The following is a 23,586-nucleotide window of genomic DNA, read 5'->3' on the forward strand; positions in this document are numbered from 1 at the left end:
GTAATGCTGTTTTCTTTTTAGATAGCGTGTTTATAGAACACAAATACAGGCAATACCATATTCTTTTCAGCCTGTGTTTTTTCCCTTCCAATTGGGGCAGACATTTATAATCACAATAATCTACAAATGTTTCATTTATAGACAGATATATGCAGATAAGATTATGACAGAATCAACTCGGAGATGCAGTGATTACTCTGGTACACCTAAGTCACAGAACTTAAAATGACTTTTTGTTGGGATCTGTTATTTTTTGCAATTCGACCAGTAAAATACTTAATCATAGACTTTTTTTACTAGTATGACCTGACAAAACATATATTACACGCTTCCACTGATGTGCATGGACAGGGTTGGTATGGAAGTGGAGGATTTTACACTCTTTTTCTCTGCTTTTTTCCCACTCTTTTATAACTAAACAGACATCCCCAGACATTCCTCAGAGTGGAATTATAGGCTTAAACCTGTCTCACATGCTTCAATGGTTTCAGGTTAACCAACCAGTATCTTTCAATATTTCCTTGGAAGATAAGTGTTGCAGTATTTTGATTGATTTGCCTTTGATATCTACTTATAGGGACACTCAAAGGCCTTGTATTATTGTCAGTCTGTGCACTTGTTGCACGGTGCTACCGTGCTGATGCTGATACTTAATTCGTAATGATTTATACTTAAACATAAAACATACCAATTGATTAGTTGAGAAAAAGTTATTGTAACAAGAATGAACCTGCAGTCTAGAATATCAGTTAGATGTATTTAATTATTAGAAATAAAATAAGCAGAAGGGGAAGGAGTGTTACAATATATTATTATTCATTGTATTATTACTGATGCATTCATTTGTAAGCAGCGTGTAGTAAATGGTCAATATTGATAGTATAGTTGAATACATGCATCGTAAAAACACAATAAATAATCTATAAATTACACATTTTTATGTTTTTGTTCAGGCACGAGTTGGTCTCCACTTGCGACGTCATACGAGACCGTCTAAACAACATGGCGGCCACCGGAACGAAGTCGGTTTTGTTCATTTGCTTGGGTAAGAAGACATAACACATCCTTTCACCCCCAAGAAGCTCATTTAATCCTCATAGAGTGTGACAGTATTAAACACACATCACATATAAACAGTACACCGCTAGATATGTCGCTGCTGTGAACTTTTAAATACACTTTTTACAAAAGCCACATGCCGGTAACGTTTCGCATTTATATAGCTTACAGTTGTTAAAGCCAAGTGTGGTTACACATCTTAGTGTTATTCGCATAAACGCTGAGTAACTTTACCTTAGGCCTTTCTCTTTTACCTAGTACGACCTCGATTACTTTCCTCAACTGCTCTCCTCGCGGCTTATTTGCGCAAACGGGATGTGCATTGTCACATCTGTGACGTCCAGCCAAACAACCCAACACTTCTTGGGAATGTAATATTTCGTGTGGTGGGACTTATCTGCAACTCAAGTAGTGGGACGTGACGTACCAGAACTGCGGTCATGTTAGCCGCCGCTTGAAATGTAATGCACCTCTATTCATGGTGTTACGGTACGAAGGCTAATACGGCCCAAGAAACACGAGGAGACCAATTTCAGTAAATTACTGTTGCAGAGTTGTTCCCACTGTTTCTATGCTTTTTATGCAGTTTGACCTTGTGATTTTTTTAGATAGTGGCCCCTTTTCTACCAGTGAATCTACATAAGGACACAGCTATTGTAATTTATTTTGCAATATCATGCTATTTCATTGTCAAATGTACTGTATAATTGAACTGTAAACAAAACACCAAACAATATTGCATATAGAGTGTATTGACTGTGCGTGTGTGTTACTTTTGATAAATGCATCGTGTTACAGTTTTTGGTGACATTTAAAAAAACATTGTGTCAAAATGTGTTTGTTTTGACAGGGAACATTTGCAGATCCCCGATTGCCGAAGCAGTCTTCAGGAAGATGGCAACAGACGCTGGTGTTGTTGATAAGGTAATGTGATGATTCATTCATCATTGCATCATACACAATAACATGTTTGATAAAGGCCATGTCTGCCCGATATTACATCTACTGACAATTTTTGCCTCATATATTTACAAAGAGAGCTTTTAAAGTATTGTTTCCCTGGGAGTATGTCATTGAGCTAAATTGTCAAATGGCACCAGAAACAAAGAACCAAGCGCATAGAAACTACATTTGTTTGAAATGATAAACTACTGCTGACTATTCTTTAAAGCATGCTTGCACTGATTATTGTTTGGAGAAACGGATAGTAGTACGAGCTATATATTGCTGTGGACGGGGGCAGCATCAAAACATATTTGAGCCACCTAAAAGGCCCATCTAAAAATGTCAATATCTGTTTATATTTAACTGAACTAAAATGGGAAACTTGTATATCCTGTTTTTGTCAACGCAGTCTCAAAGGGCTGTCAGACAGCACTATGAAGCAGCACAAGTATTCTAAATATCTAAATATAGCGTTCAGTTAAAAGGATAATTGTTTTTGTCCGCTGCCCCTGTCCTCGGCTGTACAATGCTTTGCTCGTGTCGGTCCCTGCATGTCCAAATTGGGGCCCTGCACTAATATACTGAACTTCAAATCTCCCCAACTATCCCTTTAACTGATATAAGTGGGGGAAATAATAGTTATTTTGTCAGATTAATCAAATAGTTGACTGAGGGATTTATTTTATTGGCCAGGACACTCTTGTAAAGGAGATTTTTAATCTCAATGAGGCATTTCCTGGTTAAATAAAAATAAAAAAAATAAAAAATTGGTAATAATCACACAATAAATAGAAAAATGTTCATTCTCGTTATCAACTATAGGGTAATATCTATGTATTGAGTACTGTTTGATTGCATAACACTGTGGGTTCAATGGTAAATACAGTGCATTATGAACGACTATGAATAGTTTATCAATGAGGGCAGAATGTGTTTCATAACCTGTGTCCTAAACTCTGTTACGTCTCACTTTTAATGCTGTCCTCAAGAGTACAACATCCTGCTGCAAATATGTATAACCCACCGCCTGGCTATACTCGAGGGTCTGAATCATTTTTGCTGTGTTATCGTTCTCCGTACTGGACGCTGTCTAGTGGAGGATAGACAGTGCTGCCACCTCCAACTATGAGATAGGAAACCCTCCAGACCACCGCGGTCAAGCCTGCATGAAGAGTCACGGTGTGCCCATGCAGCATGCGTCCAGGAAGGTATGACCACCCACTTCTACATCTTTTAGTAGTAGTTAGCGCCCCCTTTTTTGTTCTCTGTTGTTGCAGTGGGTCATAGACAGTGGTGCCACATCTGACTGGAATATAGGCAGTTCACCGGATGACCGCGGTCTGGCCTGCCTCAAGGAGCATGGCATTAAGACGAGCCATAGGGCCCGACAGGTACAACCAGACGTCCCATGGCTCCTCTCACCTCGTTCATGTTTGTGTGTATGAGTCGGATATTTATAAGATGATGCCTACTAGACACCCAAGTGATATTAATCTATCACTTGGCATACTGGTTCAAATACTTTTCTACTTTGTAATTTTTTTAACTTGCAGCTATATACTAAGCGCCACACAATTGCTCTGTCAAAACAAGCGCATGTTCATCTGAGCTTTAGCTGAACTGGATGTAAAGTCCAGCCAATATTGCAGTTTAGGAAGAATGCCAAAGACCCCAAGTCTGTGTTCTAATGATACCTGTTCAGTTTGCTTGTCTGTCTTTGCAAAAGCTTTGTTGGGGAAATATAAATTATTTCTTTGTTTCCATTTTCCTCTGTTACTTATCAGATGATATCACCATCTATTTGGCTTTTTTGAAATTATTGGATTTGGATGTATCACATTTTAAATGTACTTACACAATATTTTATATGGAAAGATATGCATTTTTATCTCATATTTTAACGATTAGAACAGTAAAAATGCCCTTTTAAACAGAGTTACGCTTCACTAAACAACATTCAGCTGGTTTAGCTTAAACCTCCGTTACAGTGACCCCTTGTGATAGTTTGGGGAAATCTACAGGAGACAGCAGGTAGTTTAACATTTAAGGACACAATAATAGGATTTAAGACAACAAGCGACTTGTTCCAGACAACGCAGGTTTAAACTTTGTCTTAAAATATGTAGTGCAGAAAATCGACTAACTTTACAGCTTTACTTCAGTTTAGTTACTTAACCCTTGTGTTGCCTTAGGGTCAATTTGAACCGATTCTATATTTAACCCTCCTGCCGCCTTCGGGTTAATTTGACCCCATTCAATGTTTAATGTCGGTGTTCTTTCGGTAGTCAACAAACAAACATAAAGTGCCTCACACTAAAACTTGGAAAACAATATTAATTCTAATAATTTTCTGGAGGTTTTAATTGCTGGCGTCAAATTGAACCCAAAGGGTAAAATATGTTAGTAAATATAAAGGTAACAGGAGGGTTAAACATTGAATCGGGTCAAATTGACCCTAAGGCAACAGGAGGGTTAAAGATTAGGGTAGAAAAGTGGCACGGCACTTATTAAATGGGAGTATACATTTCTATATGGAGTTATCAGAATCAGAATCAGAAACAGGTTTATTGCCAAAGAATGTTTTCACAAACAAACGAGGAACTTTTTTTGGCGGAAGGTGCAAGATTCGCGCACCAAGACACCGAGGCGCCGTCCGCGGCGCCATCTTGGAAAGGGTGGATGAAAGATTACAGCATAACATGAGGGAAGAGAGGCGAGAAAAAGAAAAGAAAAAGACACCCCCCGACTATGCCCCTAGAGGGGTACAGTGTGGGAGCAGGAGAAACAAAAAAACACCATTGCACATAGAGTCCATATTAATTAATCATTCCTCAATTCATAATTCTATAGGCTTTCTGATATGAATTTTGCAAACCTGGTGTTTTTATGTTCGAAATATATGGTGTTTGTATTAGGCTGAGTCAGTATTATGGTAATACTGTATACCAGGGTATTCCGAAATCCTGACGGTATGATTTTCTTGAATGCTGACGCCGCGCTTTCCATTGCGCTGTATTGACGCGATGTTTTGTCGTTCATAGTCGAGCCACAAGAGGTCATTCTCCACTGGTGAATCAGGCAGCTGAGCTCAGAAACTAGGAGTGGTGGGCATAACGTAACAAGGCGTGTTCGAGGTATTTTGGAATTCTTATTCTTCCGACTATAAAACCAGCTTGTAGCCATAGGATTTTATTCAACGGCCAGTCTGCCACCACATCGGCATATCATCTCCGTTCAGCCTCCCGATGTGTCTGTGTCGTCGGTACCGCACTCCGTGCGTAACGTTTCACGGTCAAGTGAGACGTACTGGTGAATATGAAGTTAGCAGTAACGTTATAGCTGTGCACATAGTGAACGTTAGTTTTCGTGCAGGCTCACTTAAGGAGGGCTGACACATTTATGGACCAGCTGTTCTCATTTTAGAGACCGAGTGGTCAGCCACTAGTCTGTGAAACGTCCGCAAGATATGACAGTAGACAAAATTTGAATCCGCCCAAGCGTAATGTGTATTTCATTGTGATTGTGAAATTGGCCTGTCTCTATACTGCTCTGTGAAATGCACCTGTGTGAATGAATTATTGATGAAGACAATCTATCAATTGTCTTATTGTATTCACAGGTCTGAAGTTACACTAAGTTGTTGTCCATGTAAGGCCTTTATGTTTTATCCTGTGTCCTTAAAACACTATTTTTTTTATGTTTCCATGAGAGAACTTTGGGAGGGAGGGGGGTGGGGTGCTGTTCACCCTGATGCTTGAGATCTTCCGTCTCGTTGGTTTGTCTCTGCAAACCATTTGTTCAGACCCTCGTCTAATCTCCTCAAAGCATTGATGGGGAGGCTCAACCCTTGGCTTAAACCCAGCCAAATCCACACAATGTGCTTTGACAAGCTTTTGCTCTTTCCTCTTTTTCTTTATCACCCCTTTCATTTCAATCACTAACTTTTGCTCCTACGCACTATGTTGACGTTGCATCCCCTGTCAGTTTTCAAACCGACAAGGAGGTGCTATGGAAACAACATGAACAAAAATGTTCATTTGAAAAAGCCAACATGCTTCAAAGTGATCGAACAAATTATTTGGAGCGCGTTGTGCCTGAATCCAAATTAACAATGCGACGTTAGATTTTATTAGGCTGACATTGAGTCATACTCATCATTGTGTTATCATTAAGTTGCCAATATTTCAAACTATGACACAATCCAGAGACGATCTAGGAAAATGTTTTCCAGTGAAAGGGTCAAAAGTTGTTGTTGTACCTCCGATCGAGGACGACCAATGCAGATTCCGCCCTGGGGGTTCGCTCATCCAGTTTACATTTGCATTGTGCAATTGGAGAAGGCTTACGTCCATGTCCTTTAAGGCGTCCAGTCAGTGTCACTGCGTTAATGAGAAGTGTTGTTGCAGCAAGCCACCCAGTCCTTGGACTAAAGTGAGAGCTGTCTGGATACTCTGCATTAAGTTAAGCATGTTTTCACTGGGTGTTCTGCTTGTGATGATAACGGGCAGGATATCAAGTCGCAGCTGGGGGGGGGAGACATTGTCGGGTTAGGCGACTTTAGCATCGCGCCTCCGCTCTTTGCAGATGATGTGGCTGTGTTGGCGGTCTTTAGTTCCTCTCTTCTTTCACTCGTCTCCTGCTGCCCTCTCCTCGATCTTGACATTCGTATCATGTGACTCTCAAAACTATTCAGGGCGCTGCCTGTTTCACAGATAACGGTGAACACTTTTCTTAACCCCTCTTCACAAAGTTTCTACCTTAAAGATGTCAACCCTGGTTGATTTGCGACAGCAGGTGTGATTTAATACTTCAACCAAAAACCTCCTCGAGTCGTTTTTCTTCTTCGAAATACAACAACCACACAAAAAAAGCGGTTGCATTTGTTTACAGTGCCGCTAACTGCACTGAACTCAAGTTGTTCAACAATCGGGTAAATCACCTCATTTAATACTTCAAACGGTACGAGAGGTACAACGCCACCACGTTGCAGCAGGTCAGTCTTTGCTGCAGCGCTAGAAGTACAGCGGGAATGGCGGACTCCACCGCTAACACTTATGTGTCGCATAAACTTTACAGAATGTGGATCCCCTTTTTTCTCCCACAAAACATGTTGACCGTAAATATTATCAAACAGAATTTCATTTAATTTAAGTTTTTATAGATGAGAGACTGCCTTTATTGTTGTTTTGGAAATTATTTTTACTGCATTACTTTGAACCCTCTGAAGGAGGAGGCCGTACTGTGTGTTCCCACACAAAGCCAGATGTAACATTAATTTAATTTTATTCCTGCATTTTTCCTTCTAGGTGACCAATGACGATTTCATGAGCTTCGAGTACATTCTGTGCATGGATGAGAGCAATATGAGGTACGCAAATGCCGCCCAAAGCAGCACTGTTGGTCCTATCTGAATGTCGCTCCCAGGTGTCCCAGCTGCTGTCAGTATGAAGTGTCTTGGCTCACCAAAGGCCGACTGGGATCAAGAAAACATTTGCCTTGAAAGGGGTCAAACTAGGTTTGTCCGTCTGTCTCGGAAGGGATCTGTGCTACTCCCTCACATGCACATCAACATGGTGGTTACATTGAGTATAAGTAACTTGTAGATGAATGCCTCCCTTTTAATGAGCAATATCCTTTCTTAAGCTCTTTCCAAAGGTCAGGGGGAGGGATATTTAGTGATACTTTGAACGGTTAGGGATCATTTTGAGATCACATGCCTATGGCAGATCCGATCTGTAAGCAGCTTACTGAGTTCTTTGGATGCCTCGTCTTTGGGCAGGTTTTTCACTTTTCTCTCCCACTTCATGTTATTTTTCCTCCACGAATGTTAAGCTGACCAGACTGACGAAGCCCATCACCTTGAAAGTGATTATTAATTGTTTAACCGTCTTTAGCTTTTTTATATTATCACTTTAGTTTGAGATTAGCTTGAACAGGTTGAGGTGTCGTGTTAATATTCTCTATCCTAAAATATTGCCTTAATACAGTGTTTGTCAGTAAGGAAGTTAATCACATGGATGCTATTACCATGGTGGTGTTATATGCTGTCCATTATTACATGACATTCCAGCGATTCATACAAGATATTATGGATGTTCCAAGTCCTATTTAAATGGAAGACAAAAAAAAGTACAACAATCCTTTTTTGGATTTTTTTTTTTGTTCAGAGGTTTCGTATGCAAATATTTAAGTGTTTTTCTTCTGAGTTACTAGCTTTCTCTTTCCTTCACAGTGAGTTGAACAGAAGAGCACATCTCGTGAAAAACGTCCCAGCAAAGATTGAGCTCCTCGGTTCATATGACCCACAGAAGCAGCTCATCATTAAAGACCCATACTATGTAAGTATTCAAGTAAATTCTCCTGTTGAGTATTTAAGATTCCTGAATGTTTTATCATATCATTTTGGGACAATGTATTAGTGTGGAAAGTAGTGGTACTAGTCTTAATAAATAGACGATTGCTCTTTTTGACACATCATTAAAATCAAGTCATAAAGTCTAACTTTATGACTTTAAAAATAATAACTACCATCACAGGGTTTTCTAGGTTCTTCAAGGGCTTAGGGGCTGTGCAGCAGTTGGGTGGGGGGGGGTTAAAACCATAAGATGGTAAAGTTAAAACTTTATATAGTTGGATAATTGTTTTAATTGTTTACTTGTAAAACAGCATTCATTTGAACATTGAAATGTTCTCGCAATATCTTAAATAATTTTATTATCTATATTAACGAATAGGTTTGAAATCTGGCTGACAAGTTTTGTTCATTGTTCTTATGGCTCATCCTAATGCTGATTGACAAAATAGGTTTTTAAGGCCCCTCAAATATAAAAACAAACAAACAGCTGTGCACCTGTCTGAGAGCGGCACATGTCGGCCTTCAGGTGCATGTGGTAGCTCTGTTTTTGTCAATGTACCCTCCAATGGGAGAAAGGCCTCCCCCAGGCAAGTCGGCGCCACATAAATCATGGTGAACTTTAACTGTGAAATGGCAGCACTGCATATCAAATCAAGCGTTTCATGAACAAACATCCAGGCAAGGGATCAAGATGTTTTGGCTTCACGTTTGGGCTGCTGTCAGGCTGCTGCTCAAGCACTCTGTATTGGCAGTTTGTGGAAACACTTTCTTGAATGGTGCATCTGCAGTCCAAAGTTAAAGATTCATTTACTGCACAGATGGTTGAAATTAAAATGCACTAAATTCAAGTGAAGATTAAACTTATTTTAAGTCTTATTTTAATGCAACAATTGGTTAATTAGCAGGAATGTCACACAAAGTGAAAGTTCAAGCAATTTTATTTGTATTTATAGCTTACTCCCCCATAGACCTTTGGGAGAGACAATTGTTAACACATTTTCTCCTCCAACACACATCAGTTAAGACAGGGTTTTAGTTTTTCTTTCCCCACTGCTATCAAACCCTGACCCAGTCACTTTACCCATCAGTGGCATCTGATTTGGAATCTCTCTTCGTCTCTCATCCCCATCAGCTTCCGCCTCATTTTGCTTTTAAAAATAATTAACTGGAGAACGCTTAATTTTTGGAACACAATAATTGCTAAATGAATGCATAAAGTTTTCTGCTGTGTTTTGCACTTCTACGTACACGCAGACAGTGTTTAATTTGTCTCAAACTGTGCACATAAAAACAAGCTGTATGCACGTTATACAAGATCTTTGCTAGAGGCTGAATTGTAATGACTTTGGTCTTCCGACTTCGCCTCGAGCCATCATCAGGTCAACATTTCAAGACTTTGGTTTATGACTAAATGTCTGCAAAACTAAAGGCGTGATGACATAATGGCAGCATCAGTTGTACGGCAACTTGCTACCTAATATGGTGAACATGGTAAATACAGACTGCAACCTCCAGTGTCTCAAACTTGCAATCTGTCTAATGGCCATCGGGGGGGCGACTTCTCTGTCAAAAATATTGTATAGACGTCTATGAGAAAATGGTTTAGGGCGGGGCTACTTTAGGATTGACAGGTCACAATCTGGGAATCTGGGACTACAACCATAACCCTTTCAAAGTGTGCTTTCAGTTTTTTGAAGTAAGACGAATAATTTCTTATTAATTTAGCTCCACCCTCTCAATTCTTGTTACATAAAAACTAGGTGGGAATAGTCCAATGGGTGACTTTGTCCTCTTCTTAAAATCAGTCTCTGGCCAATCATTTGCATGTGAGCACATTATGTAAAGTTTGCTTTGATCGTGACTGTTTTACCATAGAAATCTATCAATATTTCAGTTAAAGCGTACCACTTTGAAGCATCAAAACCAGAATTTCAGAAGTACTCTTGCTGCTTTTTTCCAATATTCTAAACTCCTTTTTTTCCAAATTCGAATGGTGTGATCAAGCTCACTTGTTTCCTTCACAACAACACCGTGGCACAATTTATCTGTTGCGTAAGAAACTAACATTTATGATGTATTTTACTTTATGTTTTCAAACCACTTCACAGAATGGGTCCTGCATATCTAGAGCTGTAATGTATAACATCAAACAGATGTATGTATGTCATTAATTACATGATCCCCCCCCCCCCACATTTTATCTCGTAGGGGAGTGATGAAGACTTTGAGAAGGTGTACGAGCAGTGTGCACGCTGCTGCAAAGCATTCCTGGACAATAACTCCTAACAACACACAACCATAAAGGATCTTTGCTGAATCTGTTGAATTAACAAAACAAATTAACCAAATATGATTGTACTATGTCACACAAGCACATTTCAGCACGACCTTTTTGTGGATATCCTTGGATGACCAGGAAACACATTTGTTTCGGTGTTGTAAATGTTGCATAAACCCCACATTATTTACATTTGGAACGATGCTGCACGGACAAGTTTGCGGACTGTAAATGTATGTGATTAATAAAATGGAAAACAAAAGAGTATGACTCGGAGACTTATTTTACACACATCATACATTTATACCTTTTCAATTTGCTCAAGAATTTCTATGTATGAAGACATCCTGCAGACGATACTAATTGACATGACATCTGAGGTCTACAGGTCAAAGGCCGACATGGGTCAAAGTTAATCTTCCTGGATATTTTGTTGGAAGCCTGATGGTTAGGTTCTTTTCTTTGCATTGCTTTTTTGTTATACAGCTCTATCTGAGCTATTAACACAATGTGTATTATAAATATTGAAAAAATGTATCTTACTAATTTCCCTTGATTGGTCCTTTTTAGATACTCAATAGTGATACTGCTGTGTGCCAATCACCTATGGCCAGTCACTTGCTGCTGGTGGAAATGGCAAGAGGGAGGACTCCTAGTAATATGAATGACTAGAGTGCGATTCGTCTGCACACAGGAGAGTTGTAGCTTCCCTATAATGAGTAAACCTTAAGAAAGGGCTGGATATCATTTAACATGGGTGGGCTCAAAGATTTGACAAACCAACTGGAGGGTTTCCAATTGTTAAAGAATTAAGTTTTTGGGCGGTTTCCTTGTCAAGTTGGGCGTCAACTGTGAAGGAGATTGCATGCGAATCAGAGATTAATTAAGTATGGTTGTAAAAACAGCAGATGTATCTATCTTCTGATCTGGGTGAGTTTAAAAGTTTAGTATTTATGACACAATATGGTCAAATCAGCTTTATTTAGTACTGAAATAAGGCATGTAGGTACCTAATGCCTGGCAACACAACCACTGCTGGGAGTTAATTCTTCAGACCAAACATGCTGTAAAAATACGCACATAACCTTTTGAGTGTAAAGTACTGGCAATAGAAATGGTTGGTGTGAAGTCTATCGATTGTATAGAGTAACTGCTTTTGAAATGTCCTTTCTCTTTTATTAAAAACATATGTATATTTATTTACATGCAGTCCCCCCCCCCCCCCATTTTTGATAGCATTATAGTAGAGAATGGAAAACATGGGTGATAAAGTGTGTCTTAAAGCACCAGGATGCTTGTAATTTTCAATGACGTCAAAAAAAAAGTCACGATCAAATTAATTGCTTTTTAAATGTAATCAATCAACCGTTTTAAACGGAACATTTATCCGAGTATGAATGTTTTTATTGTTGCTGATCTGCGGTGTGAAATTCACTGCAGTCGCAGGACTCGGTCAAGTCATGTGGCGAATCGGGGAACATTCCACTTTTCAAGAAGGAAGATATAGAAAAAACTGAGTCAACAAGCATACATTATATTTGTACCAATCTTATAATTTATATGTGTATTTAACAGCCATTTGATGAATTCAGTCACTTTAATTTATAGTAGATAGGTGGATTCCTCTTATGCTTTACAGTATGTACACATTTCTCTTGTTTCATTTAGCCTACAGTCTGGACAGGGAAACCTTATGACTACTCAAATATAGAAAAATATAGTTTTTCAATCCACAGGAGGGCTGCGACTTACAACCGCCGCGTCTTTTTCTAACATGTCTTGCAAAGAGCCAGAGAAATGTCAATGCAATTAATAATTTAATCAGTTATTTCTCAGCGTGAGCACAAGTGGATGAAACGATGCCGTGACTGATGCCAGCGTCTGCAGAGTGGGGAGTGCAGCAGGAGATGGGCTGGGCCTCGACACACAACACTCACAGAGACCAAACCTAGCTCAGTAAAATCATGTCAAATATATTGTACGTTTGGAATTTGCTCTCTGCTTAAAGAAATCAGCAAAATGAAAAGATATGCAATCCCTTTTGTGTTTTGTTTTCTCAGCATCTTTTTGGACACCAGCAGGAAAGTAAGCCCTGCGCTTGTTTCTCTTGGCCACTTGTTTCTTTCTTTCTCCACTCTTCAGCTTCGCCATCTTCATCTTGGTCTGGTTTTGTGGGCTGATTGCCTCCCTCGCGGTGACAGACATCCGTCAAGGTGCAGCCAGAGGGGTGGGAGGCATTAATCCACGCCTTCGCGGACCTCACTGATGGCCAATGCTGTGCCTAATGTCAGTTCGGACTGGTCAGAGTATTTTAGGCGTCCCTCTCACTGTCCAAGGCACTTTTTTCACAAGTTTTCTTTTTTGTGGAGGACTTGTTTGCGTTCAACCTGCAATGATAGGAAGTGAAATTCAGCACCCTCTGCAACTGGGCAGCCTGTAACAAAATATTTGCTTGACAAAAAGAATCACAATAAATCACGAAACTATCACTGCTCCTGCTGATTTGTGTATCGACATAGCACGCATATGTATTTCTGTCATATTCATTGAATGTGTTGTAACTGTGATGCTGTTCATTCTGTACACATGACATCTATTGATTCTGTCCACCCGGGAAGAGGGATCGTCCTCTGTTGCTCTCCTGAAGGCTTCTTCCCTTTTTTTTTCCACCATGAAAGGTTTTTCCTGATCCAACGTGATAGTCCTGGGACAGGGATGTCGTATGTGTTCAGATTGTAAAGCCCTCTGGGGCATATTTATGGTTCTGTGCTATACAAATAAATTTAACATCACCATGGATGTGAAACTGTGACACCCTGACCGTACATGCAGAGGAGTCTGTCTTCAGGCAGAATACCACAATGTAAAAATTATCTATTTCAAATTAATGAGGTGCTCGCATGAAAGACATTTGGAGTTAACCTATGTAAGGTACTGATAGGGTAGAATGGCCCCTTTTGAAGTATTGTTTGCATGTTGGAGAAGAGGTATAAATACATAGATTCAATTCAAATACTCAAATGAAGTACTCCTAAAGGTACAGTATATGATCAAATTAACTGTTAAACAATGGTCTGATGTGTAATGTTTGTTAATCTGATGTTTGCTTGTACTTCACATCTTTGCGTGAACATTTTCATTTTATGCTACTTCATACTTCTATACATACTATTCATACAAATAAAAATGTATATCATGATTCAATAAAATAGTATGCATTGTTATAAACAACCCAACAGTTACTTTAAATTAGCTCGAGCGACAATAATAAATTATACTCCTATAGTGTTATAAACTAAGGGCAAAAACGCCTAAGAAATTTCACAATGTCACTAAAAGTTACAATTGAAGGGCAAATATGTCCCCTTCAGTTTAAAATGCTGTGTCATGTTACAGCCGACACGGCGACTGTGGCTGGATGGAAGGATCAGATCGGTGACCATGGCGCTTTATTAAGGTTTATGCGCTAAGTCCACCAACTGAAGTAATGTTTAAGTGCAAAATCTAGCACATATTTTTGTAATACTAACCAATGAAATAGTGTCATCAAGTCTATCTAAAATCTAAATCTTCAGTTAATTCCAGAACTATCAAGAATCTAATTCATTGCAAACACACTACAAGGCTAGCAAGCATAAAGCAAAGCTATAATTGTTACTCTCACACATACAGATGTTTGCACACTACTTTGGAACAGCAAAAGTATGCTTTTTATTTACTTGTGTTAGCACAAGGGGTGATTAATGTCTGCATTTTAGTCGAGGCTCATTTTACATACAGAATAGTAATAGTTCTTAATACACTAATTACTCATTTTAAAAATGCAGAAGTTGTTTAATAACTAACATCCACAAGGGTCATTTTTCTGTCGCGATTACTTTCACTTTGGATTCTTTGAGTATACTTAGATAATAGTACTTTTACTTTAACATTTCCAATACAGGATGTTTACATTGTCGTAGGTAGATGATCTGAGAACTTCTTCCACCTCTTGAAACTTGTAACTTATACCTTTTGAAAATGATAGTCTGGCCTTTCTGGATATATCTAAGTGCTAAACACAGCATCCCTTCAACCATGGCCTCTGTTTGCATCTTTTCTTTAACCCTAAACAGCATAACGGTGTTTGGTTTAGAGGGAAGTGTGGTACCGTACCTTGCGTGTGCTACCCCTCTGTGCACTGCGGGCTGCCAGCTAGTCTTGTGAGAAGCCGAGCACATCTTTTGAAGTCTGAGAAGAGAAGATTAAAAGCGTATGAGTGGATGTTTTTCACACGGTGTGATGACATTGGACTGACAAAGAGAGCACTCTGTGTGTAAGAGCTTACATGCAGGTATTGTGCAGTCTCTGGTGTGGTGGTAGAGTCTGTACACATGCTTCCTGCACTTGCGACTGAAGTAAAGAGGACCTGAAAAGGAAAACAGCCGGCTGTGAGAACTGTTCCACACGGGACACCATGCACAAACTTCTGTTTCAGCCAATGCAGGATGCGAGGCTATCATTCACCTTTATTTTTTTTAATGTGTCCCTAGGCCATACTCTTTACTATCTTTACATAACATGCCAGTGACACAGAAGTGTACTCACCAGTTATATGTTTTAGGAATTTCTCCTTCTTTCTGAGATCTCGGGGGAACACAACTGTGGAATCAGAGAAGATGAAAGAAGTGTCAGGGTTTTAATGAGCATTCATTTAAAGGGGGGCATCACTCATATTACCTAGACCTGTCAATTACAACCTGGGTCAACTTTGATATCCACTGAGAAGCCAACACAAACTAAGGAATGGGAAATCATCATGAGGGGAAAACATATTTTCTCCCCTGCCTCTGGTGGTATTTATCCATGCAGATAGTTTTTGTTTCATTTCTTTGCAAGTTTTGAAATTTCTGCCACCAACCAAATATCTGCATCAACCGTTTGACTTTATCCCGTGTTATTCCATCAGTCTATAATAATGAATATAATTCCATAGGCTACATCCTTCACTAGAGGCTACAGCATCCTCTTGACATCCACCATTCGGGTCCCGCCCAGAGACGACACGTCTTCACTCACCGACAACCTGGTCGCCTCTGTCTGTTTTCAAGTTGCGTAAATCCTTTGGTTCCACGGTAGAGGTCCTCGTCCGTGATGTGGACGGGGCTTTCGTGCTCGCGCTGTGGCGAGCCCGGCTCTGCTCCACGTGGCTCACGATCTCGAGCATGCGCCTCAAGTCCCGCCGCGCGTCCCTCCAGGCTGCAGCAGCTGACGATGAGGCCGACGAGGGCGCGCTCTCGCTGCAGTGACCCGTCAGCGTGCACATCAGTAGCACCAGTCCCACAATGACGCGCTTACGTAGTCCGCTCATAACTTCCATGGAGAGAGAGAGAGGGGGGGAAACAAGTGGACTCCTTCTCCAATCTACTCTGGGGGGAGAAGTTGTCATGTGGACCTGCGAGAGAAAGAGAAAAAGAGAGAGAGGTGCATGACATGTCAAGGTGGTGTCAGATCCAAATGAAACCCGCTGGGAAGTGAAGGAGAGTTCTAACAGATGACTGACGGACCAGTCCAAATGCCTCTTTCATTCACAGAAAATCATAGTTTGAATAATGTGTCAAGTAAATAATGCTATATATCCCATAAATCACCATTTGAGGAATGTTCCCACCTTGTTGAACCACTTTCACGTTATTCAGTCTCTAAACATGTCCACCATCAAACTTCTGTGTCACACAACCCGCCGCATTCTTCACCCCAAAGTATCAACGTATCGCAGTTAAGCCCATTTTGCTCTACTTTTAATTCTCTGGATGCTATTTTGACCATAAACCAAAAGAAGTAGGCTACATTAATTTTGTCATAAGTCCTGGGACTCATGGGCATTTTGAGATGTATTTAGCAAAAGACATATTACAAATGACAAATATACAATATCACACAAGCACGAGCATACATATATTATATAACAACACATTGCCTGTATTTTATCAAAGAAAGTGATGGAATAATACAAATGCAATTACCTTTGGGCAGATATATAGCCTTCTCAGAAACAGTGTGATTACGTTTCGTATAGGAGCATTCGTCCCCTCCAGGACGACTTTAAGGAGAGTGGACAAGCAGCCCACTGATCCGGTCCGGAGTGCGTCCTCGGTAGAGTATACAGATCAGCTCACTTTTTTTATTCTGTCTCGCAGACGCGGTGACCCTGTCCCTTGTGGGTTACTCCGCCGTGTCTGCGACAATAATAAGACGCATTATTCGCACTCCTGAAGCGAAAAGTCTTGTTGAGTCGACTGACCATCACTTGCACGCCGTGTGAAGTTCTCTGCGCCCCCCTCCTTTCGGTTACTCCATTTATCTGTGCGAGATGCAGATACAGGAAGCGTCTTTTCCTACTAATACTTCCAATGAAATTTCCAATTAGCCCCGCACACATCCCAAATACCATGGTGGAAACGCTCTCATATTAATGTGATTCTCATGAACGTCATTTGGAACCATTGCGCACTTTACATCCATCATGGAAATTGAAATGCAATTAGCCTACGAGCCGTTTAAGGGTGATTCTTTGAAAACGAATTACCCAGAATTTTTAAAGTTGTTGCACTGGTTTCTGGTCGGAACAAACGACCACACAGCATAGTGGGAGGTTTAGCCCAAAGAAGGTTTCTCCTCAGATTAGTTGCACACAGCTTTCTCTAAGTCAGGGCGTGCAATTGTTTCCCATGACAGCCCCCCCCCCCCTTCCACGCCCCCCCCACCCCCCCACACACACACCACACACACAAACACACACACACACACACACACACACACGTCCACCCCCTTTAGATCTAACTGACCACTGAGGCATATTCTACTCTTCAACGAAAACACCGTAAAGGAAATCCGCACGTTTCAGAACTATAAAAGTAAAGTTAATGCACACGGCACAAGTCAAAAGGTGTAACATGTCGTCTCATCAGAACTCAAATGACTTGGACCGAACCTCTGTTCTCCCCCCCCCACAACATCTCTTGTGACCGTGCGTAAAACATTGGTGCTGAAAGGACAGCGCGCACTGTCACCAAGTTCCGAACCTCTTCTCTGACTCTAACTCAGAAGACATTCCGGTTTGATGACACACAGGGTTTCCTGGTCGGAACACAACTCTGGCAAACTATGGATATTTGGTTTCCCTGATGATTCACATAGTTTAACTTGTTTTGTTGTAGTTCAGAGAGAATCGATCCACATTCTTGGAGATGTAATGAGATATCCAATAATATTGATCAGCTGTGTCATAGACTTGCTTTGAGCGGAGAGCAAACCAGCCGTGAGGTTGCAGATTGATTTTTTTTTGTTGCAGGACGAGATCAGTGTAATGATTAGCATCTTGGACATCAATGGGCAGTTTTATAAGCAGGTGGTGCAGTGGTTTGAGATCCATCAGACAATCCTGATTTCTAGCCCTTTTATCACAAGCATCCCCTGTTACAGGGACAGCACATATGTACATCTGGCCTTGGACATGCTCATGGAAGACTATTGAAAATAGTATTTTAATATAAAAACAGAAAAGTTTATCTTTACCATGAGCATGAGTTAATATAATATACACGATAGCCCGATACCATGTGTGTGGTATCCATTTAAATGCAGACTTTATCTGACCATCTACCACATGTAAATGACAACTATTTCATTTATCAAATATTAACCGAATGAATACATATTTATAAATATATTATATTGTATATTCTGCAATAAAAGGGCCAGATCTTCAGCAGAGGGCGCCATTCTGCAATGACTGCACTTGACAGTGAACTCCAAACGTCTCCTACCTCTTGAGACAACAACAAACACTGAGCCTGCTTTTCGCATGGCTTCTGCTCTTAAAATTGTTCCGCAGATAGAAAACAAAAGTGCATAATTGTGCAGAATAAATAAACGTCCATAATATCACCACAAATTAAAATGAAAGACAACATATATATGTTCTGCTTTTAAATGGCAAATAAATACAATGGTTGTCCTTTTCGTAACTGTAAGTATTGTTATATGTAATGGTTCATTTTGATGCTGGCCAGTGGGTTGTCTTCCTATGTCTGACGCTGTAATGTCTTATAGTAGAAGCAGAAATTATGAACAGGCATGCAAGGTGGTTCACGGTCGTGCATTTGTTTGACCATGTCACATTTGAGACTATGATGTCCAATATGTGTGAGTCTATGACTCATGTTCTTCCGGTAAACTTCACACACGTGGTGCGGTGTTGGTCACTGGTTTCAACATGCTGATTTTTCTCGTTCTCCTTTCTCTCCTAATCAGTTTTATTCTCTTCTGCAAGACTCTAATTCATTCATCAGGGGGGATGTGGTCGTCGTCCCATTAAAGTATCTTTTCCACTCCTCAGATGTTGGCCACAGCGAAGAAAACACTTGATGAAGGATGTTGACGTATTTTCACTCTGATCGTCAATTAATCTGACAATGTAGATGCTTGTGACTTTTTATTATTATCCTGGAACAGCAACAACGCAGTTTGAAAGAAGATGTAGAAATAGAGACATGTACTTTAATTTGCTGAAAGGAATTCATGTCTCCACAAACAAATAGGCGTAGTTAAGATGCCCAGTAAAGATCAAGCTTATAAACTTGTTCTCTGAGAGGCGTGAGTTTAATGTATTATTTCCCTTTGAAAAATGATACATCGTCGTTTTGCCTGTGGTATCAATGCCAGACTTTCTCTCCATGTGTTTCTGGTCATAGAACATATTCCTAATAGTTACAATAGATTTGTCTTGCCTCCAGCGCTCCAGATTTGTGTAATCTTGATTTCCTCTTTCACAACTTCTTTATATCCTACTCGTCTGACAGCCGCAGATGCTTGGCTTGTACCTTGCTATAACTTAAGCTGGATGTTAAATTTAATAGTATTGAATACTCACATTTTAAATACCTGTGAAGAAGCAGTGTTTATTCTGAGGTACAGCTGTAAAGGATATTATACTGTATGATATATGTAATGTATATAAAATTAACATATGCTAATTTTCAGGTTAATTCTTCTTTACATGTTTACATTATTTCATGATCAAATATTTATAATGTTTCTCATACCGACTGACTGAATACACTGTATACTGTTATAGCACCTGTTTCTTTAAGCTTCCCTCTGGCTGGATTGTCTTGCAAAATAAAGCCTGTACAACTTTAAAATAAAACTACAAGTTAAAATGTATTAAAATCATCGTATATAGTTACTGACATTAAATGTAACCTCTGCATTTAAGATTGATGCAGCAGAACCAAAGATACTGCACTTAGTAGCGGGGATCGAGGATCGAGGATCGAGGATCGAGGAGGGATTTCTGAGGAGCCAAGAGTGAGGATACACAAGAAGCCTGATAGGCCGACACGCCCCCTCATTGTTCATCAGTTATTTGATTGGAGCTGATCAAACTGACCACAGTTTCATACCATGCACAGTGAAGACAGATCACATTATGAAACTCAAGTTTTCTGATGCACCATTTGGTTTTTATCTATTTTAATTGCAAATCTGAACAATAAAATGACCACAAACAACTTTCTTCATTTATTAGAAATAATTGTCTTTTCACAAGCTGTTATTTCCCCCAATAACCTTTATTTTAATTGAACAACAGAGGGAGCGGGAGAGACAAAACACTACATACACAATTTATCATCTTTTGCGACATGTGAGGCTGTTAATGCCGGAGTTTAGGGTTTGAAAGATTGTGGCCGACCGCTCTCACCCTGGAGAAAAACTGTTTGAGTCCCTTCCATCTGGCAGGATGCTGCGGTCCATCAGGACCAGGACCTCACAACACACAAACAGTTTCTTCCCGTCGGCAGTCGGGCTCATGAACAGAACCCAGTCCCCCATGACTGTTCCTGTTACCCCCAGGACAATTTCCTACCGGTCACTCCCTGCACATCACTTAATTCTTCACATCACTCTTCACTTTAAATACACTTCTCACTTTAAAACTACACTTACTTACACTGTTTAAAGTACTGCTACCTGCCTGCATGTGCACTTTATTTTATATTGTAAATTCGTAATCCTTTGCATTGTGTTGATTGTTGTTGATTGTTACCTTCGCATTGGAAATGCGGAAGGATATGTTTTGATCGCCGTGTATTTGTATGCGTGCGTGTTATTTGCATAAGTCAAAAAGTGTTAGACCGAATCACATGAAATTTGGTGGGATGATTGGTTATTATCCGGGGACCATTTGATTAGATTTTGGGATCGATCTGGTCAAAGGTCAAGGTCAAGGTCATGAAAAGGTCAACATCTTCTGGCTCTCGACGAAGGCGGTCGCACTTTTCTCCCCCTCTCCTCCCCATGACCTTCCCCTCCCTGCTTGGCTTCTCTCGTCATGTCTTGTCTGTCTCTATACTTGAGAGACTCTCTCGCTCTTGAACTAAAAACCATGGGCGTAATCAACTGGTCCTTAACAATTGACACCATCTTCTCGGAAGCTCGGGTTCTGGGAACCTGCCTGTCCTGCTGGGACGAATGTTGCTGGATACACGATGGGCGACGATGGCGGGTCTTGCCTAGCACCACTCTCCGTGGGAAGACATCTACATATTGAACTTTGATTACAGGATTTCTGCTGTTTGGATTTGGCGCTGCCCTGGCTTATCGGAAAATTTAAGGAAGCGGTGACAGCCGTTAAAGCCCCTAAGGCTGCCCGACATGATTACGTTGGGCAGAGTTGTTGGCACTCAGACTTTGGCATTAAACCGTCAGAATGACAACATCGTGGAGAAGCTGACTCTGCAAATGAAATTGGATCGATTTGAAATCCTATTGGAGGAAATGGAGGAATAGTGTATAAAACTGAATTGCAGCTACTGGAAGACAAACAATCCCAATCTTATCTGCTTTGGCTCCCTCTACCAGACGGGCCCAAGGCCGTGACTGAACAACAACTCCCGAAGATCACTGAAGCGAGACTCTCTCATTCCTTCCCCTATCCACAGACACCTGTGGTTGTCTTTCTCCCAGGACCTTTCAAGGCTATCTCCATGGCGACCATCTTGCGGACTGAGAACTTTGTCTGTTGTGGCCTGGGGAGGGCGACATACCACGAACTTTCAATAATACTGATTGCATTCCCCTCCCCCATCCCACGCTTAACTGTGACCGGGCTGTCGGCTGGCTGCTGTGCTGGTCCCCAATGGATGGGCTTAGATCACCCATTTGTTGGATTACCTCCCTCCCTTCAAGTTATGTCTAAATGTATGTGCTTATGTGCTAGTGTTTTCCTGCTCACTGTACCCTCTCTCCATAGTCGGGGTTTTCTCGCCTTCTTCTTCCCTCATGTTATGCTGTAATCTTTCATCCACCCTTTCTTGTAATTTCGATGCTTTTGTACCTGTACTCTGGCAAACGACAAATAAATATATCAATCAATCAATCAATCAATCTTCTTTGAATCGTATGAAATTCTTCTGTCAAAATGCAGCTATATGTCAAGCATGAAAGAGATAACAAGAACAGTTTCCAAATAGAACAAAAACTGAAATACCCTCCTAGGAATACATTTAGTATTTGATTTTGATTTTAGAAAACAACAGTGTATTCTCTATGAAAGACCTCACCCTCGCTGTACGTAAAATGCACTCAGACATGGATCAGTTACTGTGTCTGCAGCCATGTCGAGGAGTCAGTTCCTTGGAAGAACTGGAGTTATACCATAATGTATGACTGCACCACTCCCAGACGTGTAGCCCACACATACACAATGGTTTTCCTTTATTGTATTATTATGAAATGCAAGAACTTGTCCTTTTCTGAACTTTTGATTAATTATTAAATACATTCAAAACCAGTCCAGACATTAGTCAGCAGATCCGGTTCACGTAGTAATCCTCCGACAGACTATACAGTTGGGCCTCCATGTGACCCTGGAAGGATTACAAAAAGCAGCTAGTTATTTGTAGGCAGCCACTTCCACAAAGGATTTGTGTTGAGGCATGCAGGGTCAACCTTCTTGATTCATTATGCCACATTAATTGGCACTAGAAAACTAGCATTACAGTAAGCCCTCATTCCTGAGAGCTAACTGATCTTTTTCTTTTGAAAGTTTATTAATTTGGTGTACCAGTCACACAGGAAGTACACTGAGTATATTATCCAGTTATAGTGCTTTATTTCGGCAACACACACACCGAGCAGACCGCAACACTGCGCCTCTGCTCACTCTGCTCTCCCCTCTCCACTGAGCCCTTTTATGAGGGCGGCCTCGGCTGCTGACTGATTGCCAATCACCAGCAGCCAAGGCCAAATTGGAGACAGCTGCCACAGTTTCAAACGTTAGTTTAACACTGGCCATCATTACAATCCGATATGACAATGTTATACCCAACAACTTGATCCCAACCAAGCACCCCTTAGTTTCTTTTTCTATGCCTGTTCTGTACTCTTTACGAAATGTAGTGCCCGTGGTTCACTTTCTGCTGTTGATCCCACAATGCAATGTAATCCATTTCACAGGTCAGAACATTACATTACATCTCTATGCAGCACCAGGAGGTTTGAAGACAAGGAAAGCAGACATCTTTTAGTTAGTAAGCAAAAACATGTGTTTGGGAAGGAGTGAGCATATTATTTGAATGAGATGTAGATTATACTGCACAAGTTGTGTGAGAGTTTGTAAATTATTGTTTTAATGTAGTTTTGCGTTTAGTAATTGACATCCAAATGATTATTTTCGGGGTGACGTATTCCTTTGATGCTTTTATCACCAGAGTTGCTTTGTTTCTTTCTGGTATGTGAACAAATGTACATAAGTTTACTTTGAAGTGGTTTTTTTTTCTTCAAATCAAGTCGTTAATGTGCTGATTGATACTTTCAAACCATTTTGGTTTAACTCTTGTTTATGGTATATCGTCTTATCTATAATACAATCCTTCCTCTGAAATGTACTTAAGTTGTTCAATCC

The 23,586-nt window shown here is 40.4% G+C and overlaps 2 protein-coding genes across 4 annotated transcripts; one reads left to right on the plus strand and one right to left on the minus strand.

The window, feature by feature from the left end:
• The first annotated feature begins 980 nt into the window (after positions 1–980).
• acp1 (acid phosphatase 1) lies at positions 981–10,902 on the plus strand. Of its 3 annotated transcripts, XM_056428209.1 has the most exons (7): positions 981–1,045; positions 1,910–1,983; positions 3,099–3,212; positions 3,282–3,395; positions 7,311–7,372; positions 8,237–8,342; positions 10,568–10,902. In XM_056428209.1, the coding sequence occupies exons 1-7, from the start codon at positions 1,003–1,005 to the stop codon at positions 10,643–10,645; spliced, it is 591 nt and encodes a 196-aa protein (XP_056284184.1). In that variant the 5' UTR covers positions 981–1,002; the 3' UTR covers positions 10,646–10,902. The 3 variants fall into 3 exon arrangements, with proteins under 3 accessions (XP_056284184.1, XP_056284186.1, XP_056284187.1); XM_056428211.1 differs by lacking the exon at positions 3,282–3,395; XM_056428212.1 differs by lacking the exon at positions 3,099–3,212.
• Positions 10,903–12,169: 1,267 nt separating this feature from the next.
• LOC130202560 (ALK and LTK ligand 2-like) lies at positions 12,170–17,174 on the minus strand. The gene is made up of 6 exons (XM_056428213.1): positions 16,643–17,174; positions 15,696–16,071; positions 15,225–15,278; positions 14,965–15,045; positions 14,793–14,867; positions 12,170–13,024 (listed from the first exon to the last, which is right to left on the minus strand). The coding sequence occupies exons 2-5, from the start codon at positions 16,063–16,065 to the stop codon at positions 14,803–14,805; spliced, it is 570 nt and encodes a 189-aa protein (XP_056284188.1). The 5' UTR covers positions 16,066–16,071; positions 16,643–17,174; the 3' UTR covers positions 12,170–13,024; positions 14,793–14,802.
• Between the last annotated feature and the right edge of the window lie 6,412 nt (positions 17,175–23,586).

The sequence above is a fragment of the Pseudoliparis swirei genome, chromosome 12 (genome assembly GCF_029220125.1).
Source record: "Pseudoliparis swirei isolate HS2019 ecotype Mariana Trench chromosome 12, NWPU_hadal_v1, whole genome shotgun sequence".
Lineage (NCBI taxonomy): Eukaryota > Metazoa > Chordata > Actinopteri > Perciformes > Liparidae > Pseudoliparis > Pseudoliparis swirei.

Coding starts and splice junctions, on each gene's coding strand:
- acp1 (XM_056428209.1), top strand. CDS start 1,003: ATGGCGGCCACCGGAACGAAGTCGGTTTTGTTCATTTGCTTGG. Junction 3,213..3,281: donor TGCAGCATGCGTCCAGGAAG/GTATGACCACCC, acceptor CTGTTGTTGCAG/TGGGTCATAGACAGTGGTGC. Junction 7,373..8,236: donor ATGGATGAGAGCAATATGAG/GTACGCAAATGC, acceptor TTTCCTTCACAG/TGAGTTGAACAGAAGAGCAC.
- LOC130202560 (XM_056428213.1), bottom strand. CDS start 16,065: ATGACAACTTCTCCCCCCAGAGTAGATTGGAGAAGGAGTCCACTTGTT. Junction 15,279..15,695: donor CAGAGGCGACCAGGTTGTCG/GTGAGTGAAGAC, acceptor CTGATTCCACAG/TTGTGTTCCCCCGAGATCTC. Junction 15,046..15,224: donor ATTCCTAAAACATATAACTG/GTGAGTACACTT, acceptor TTTCCTTTTCAG/GTCCTCTTTACTTCAGTCGC.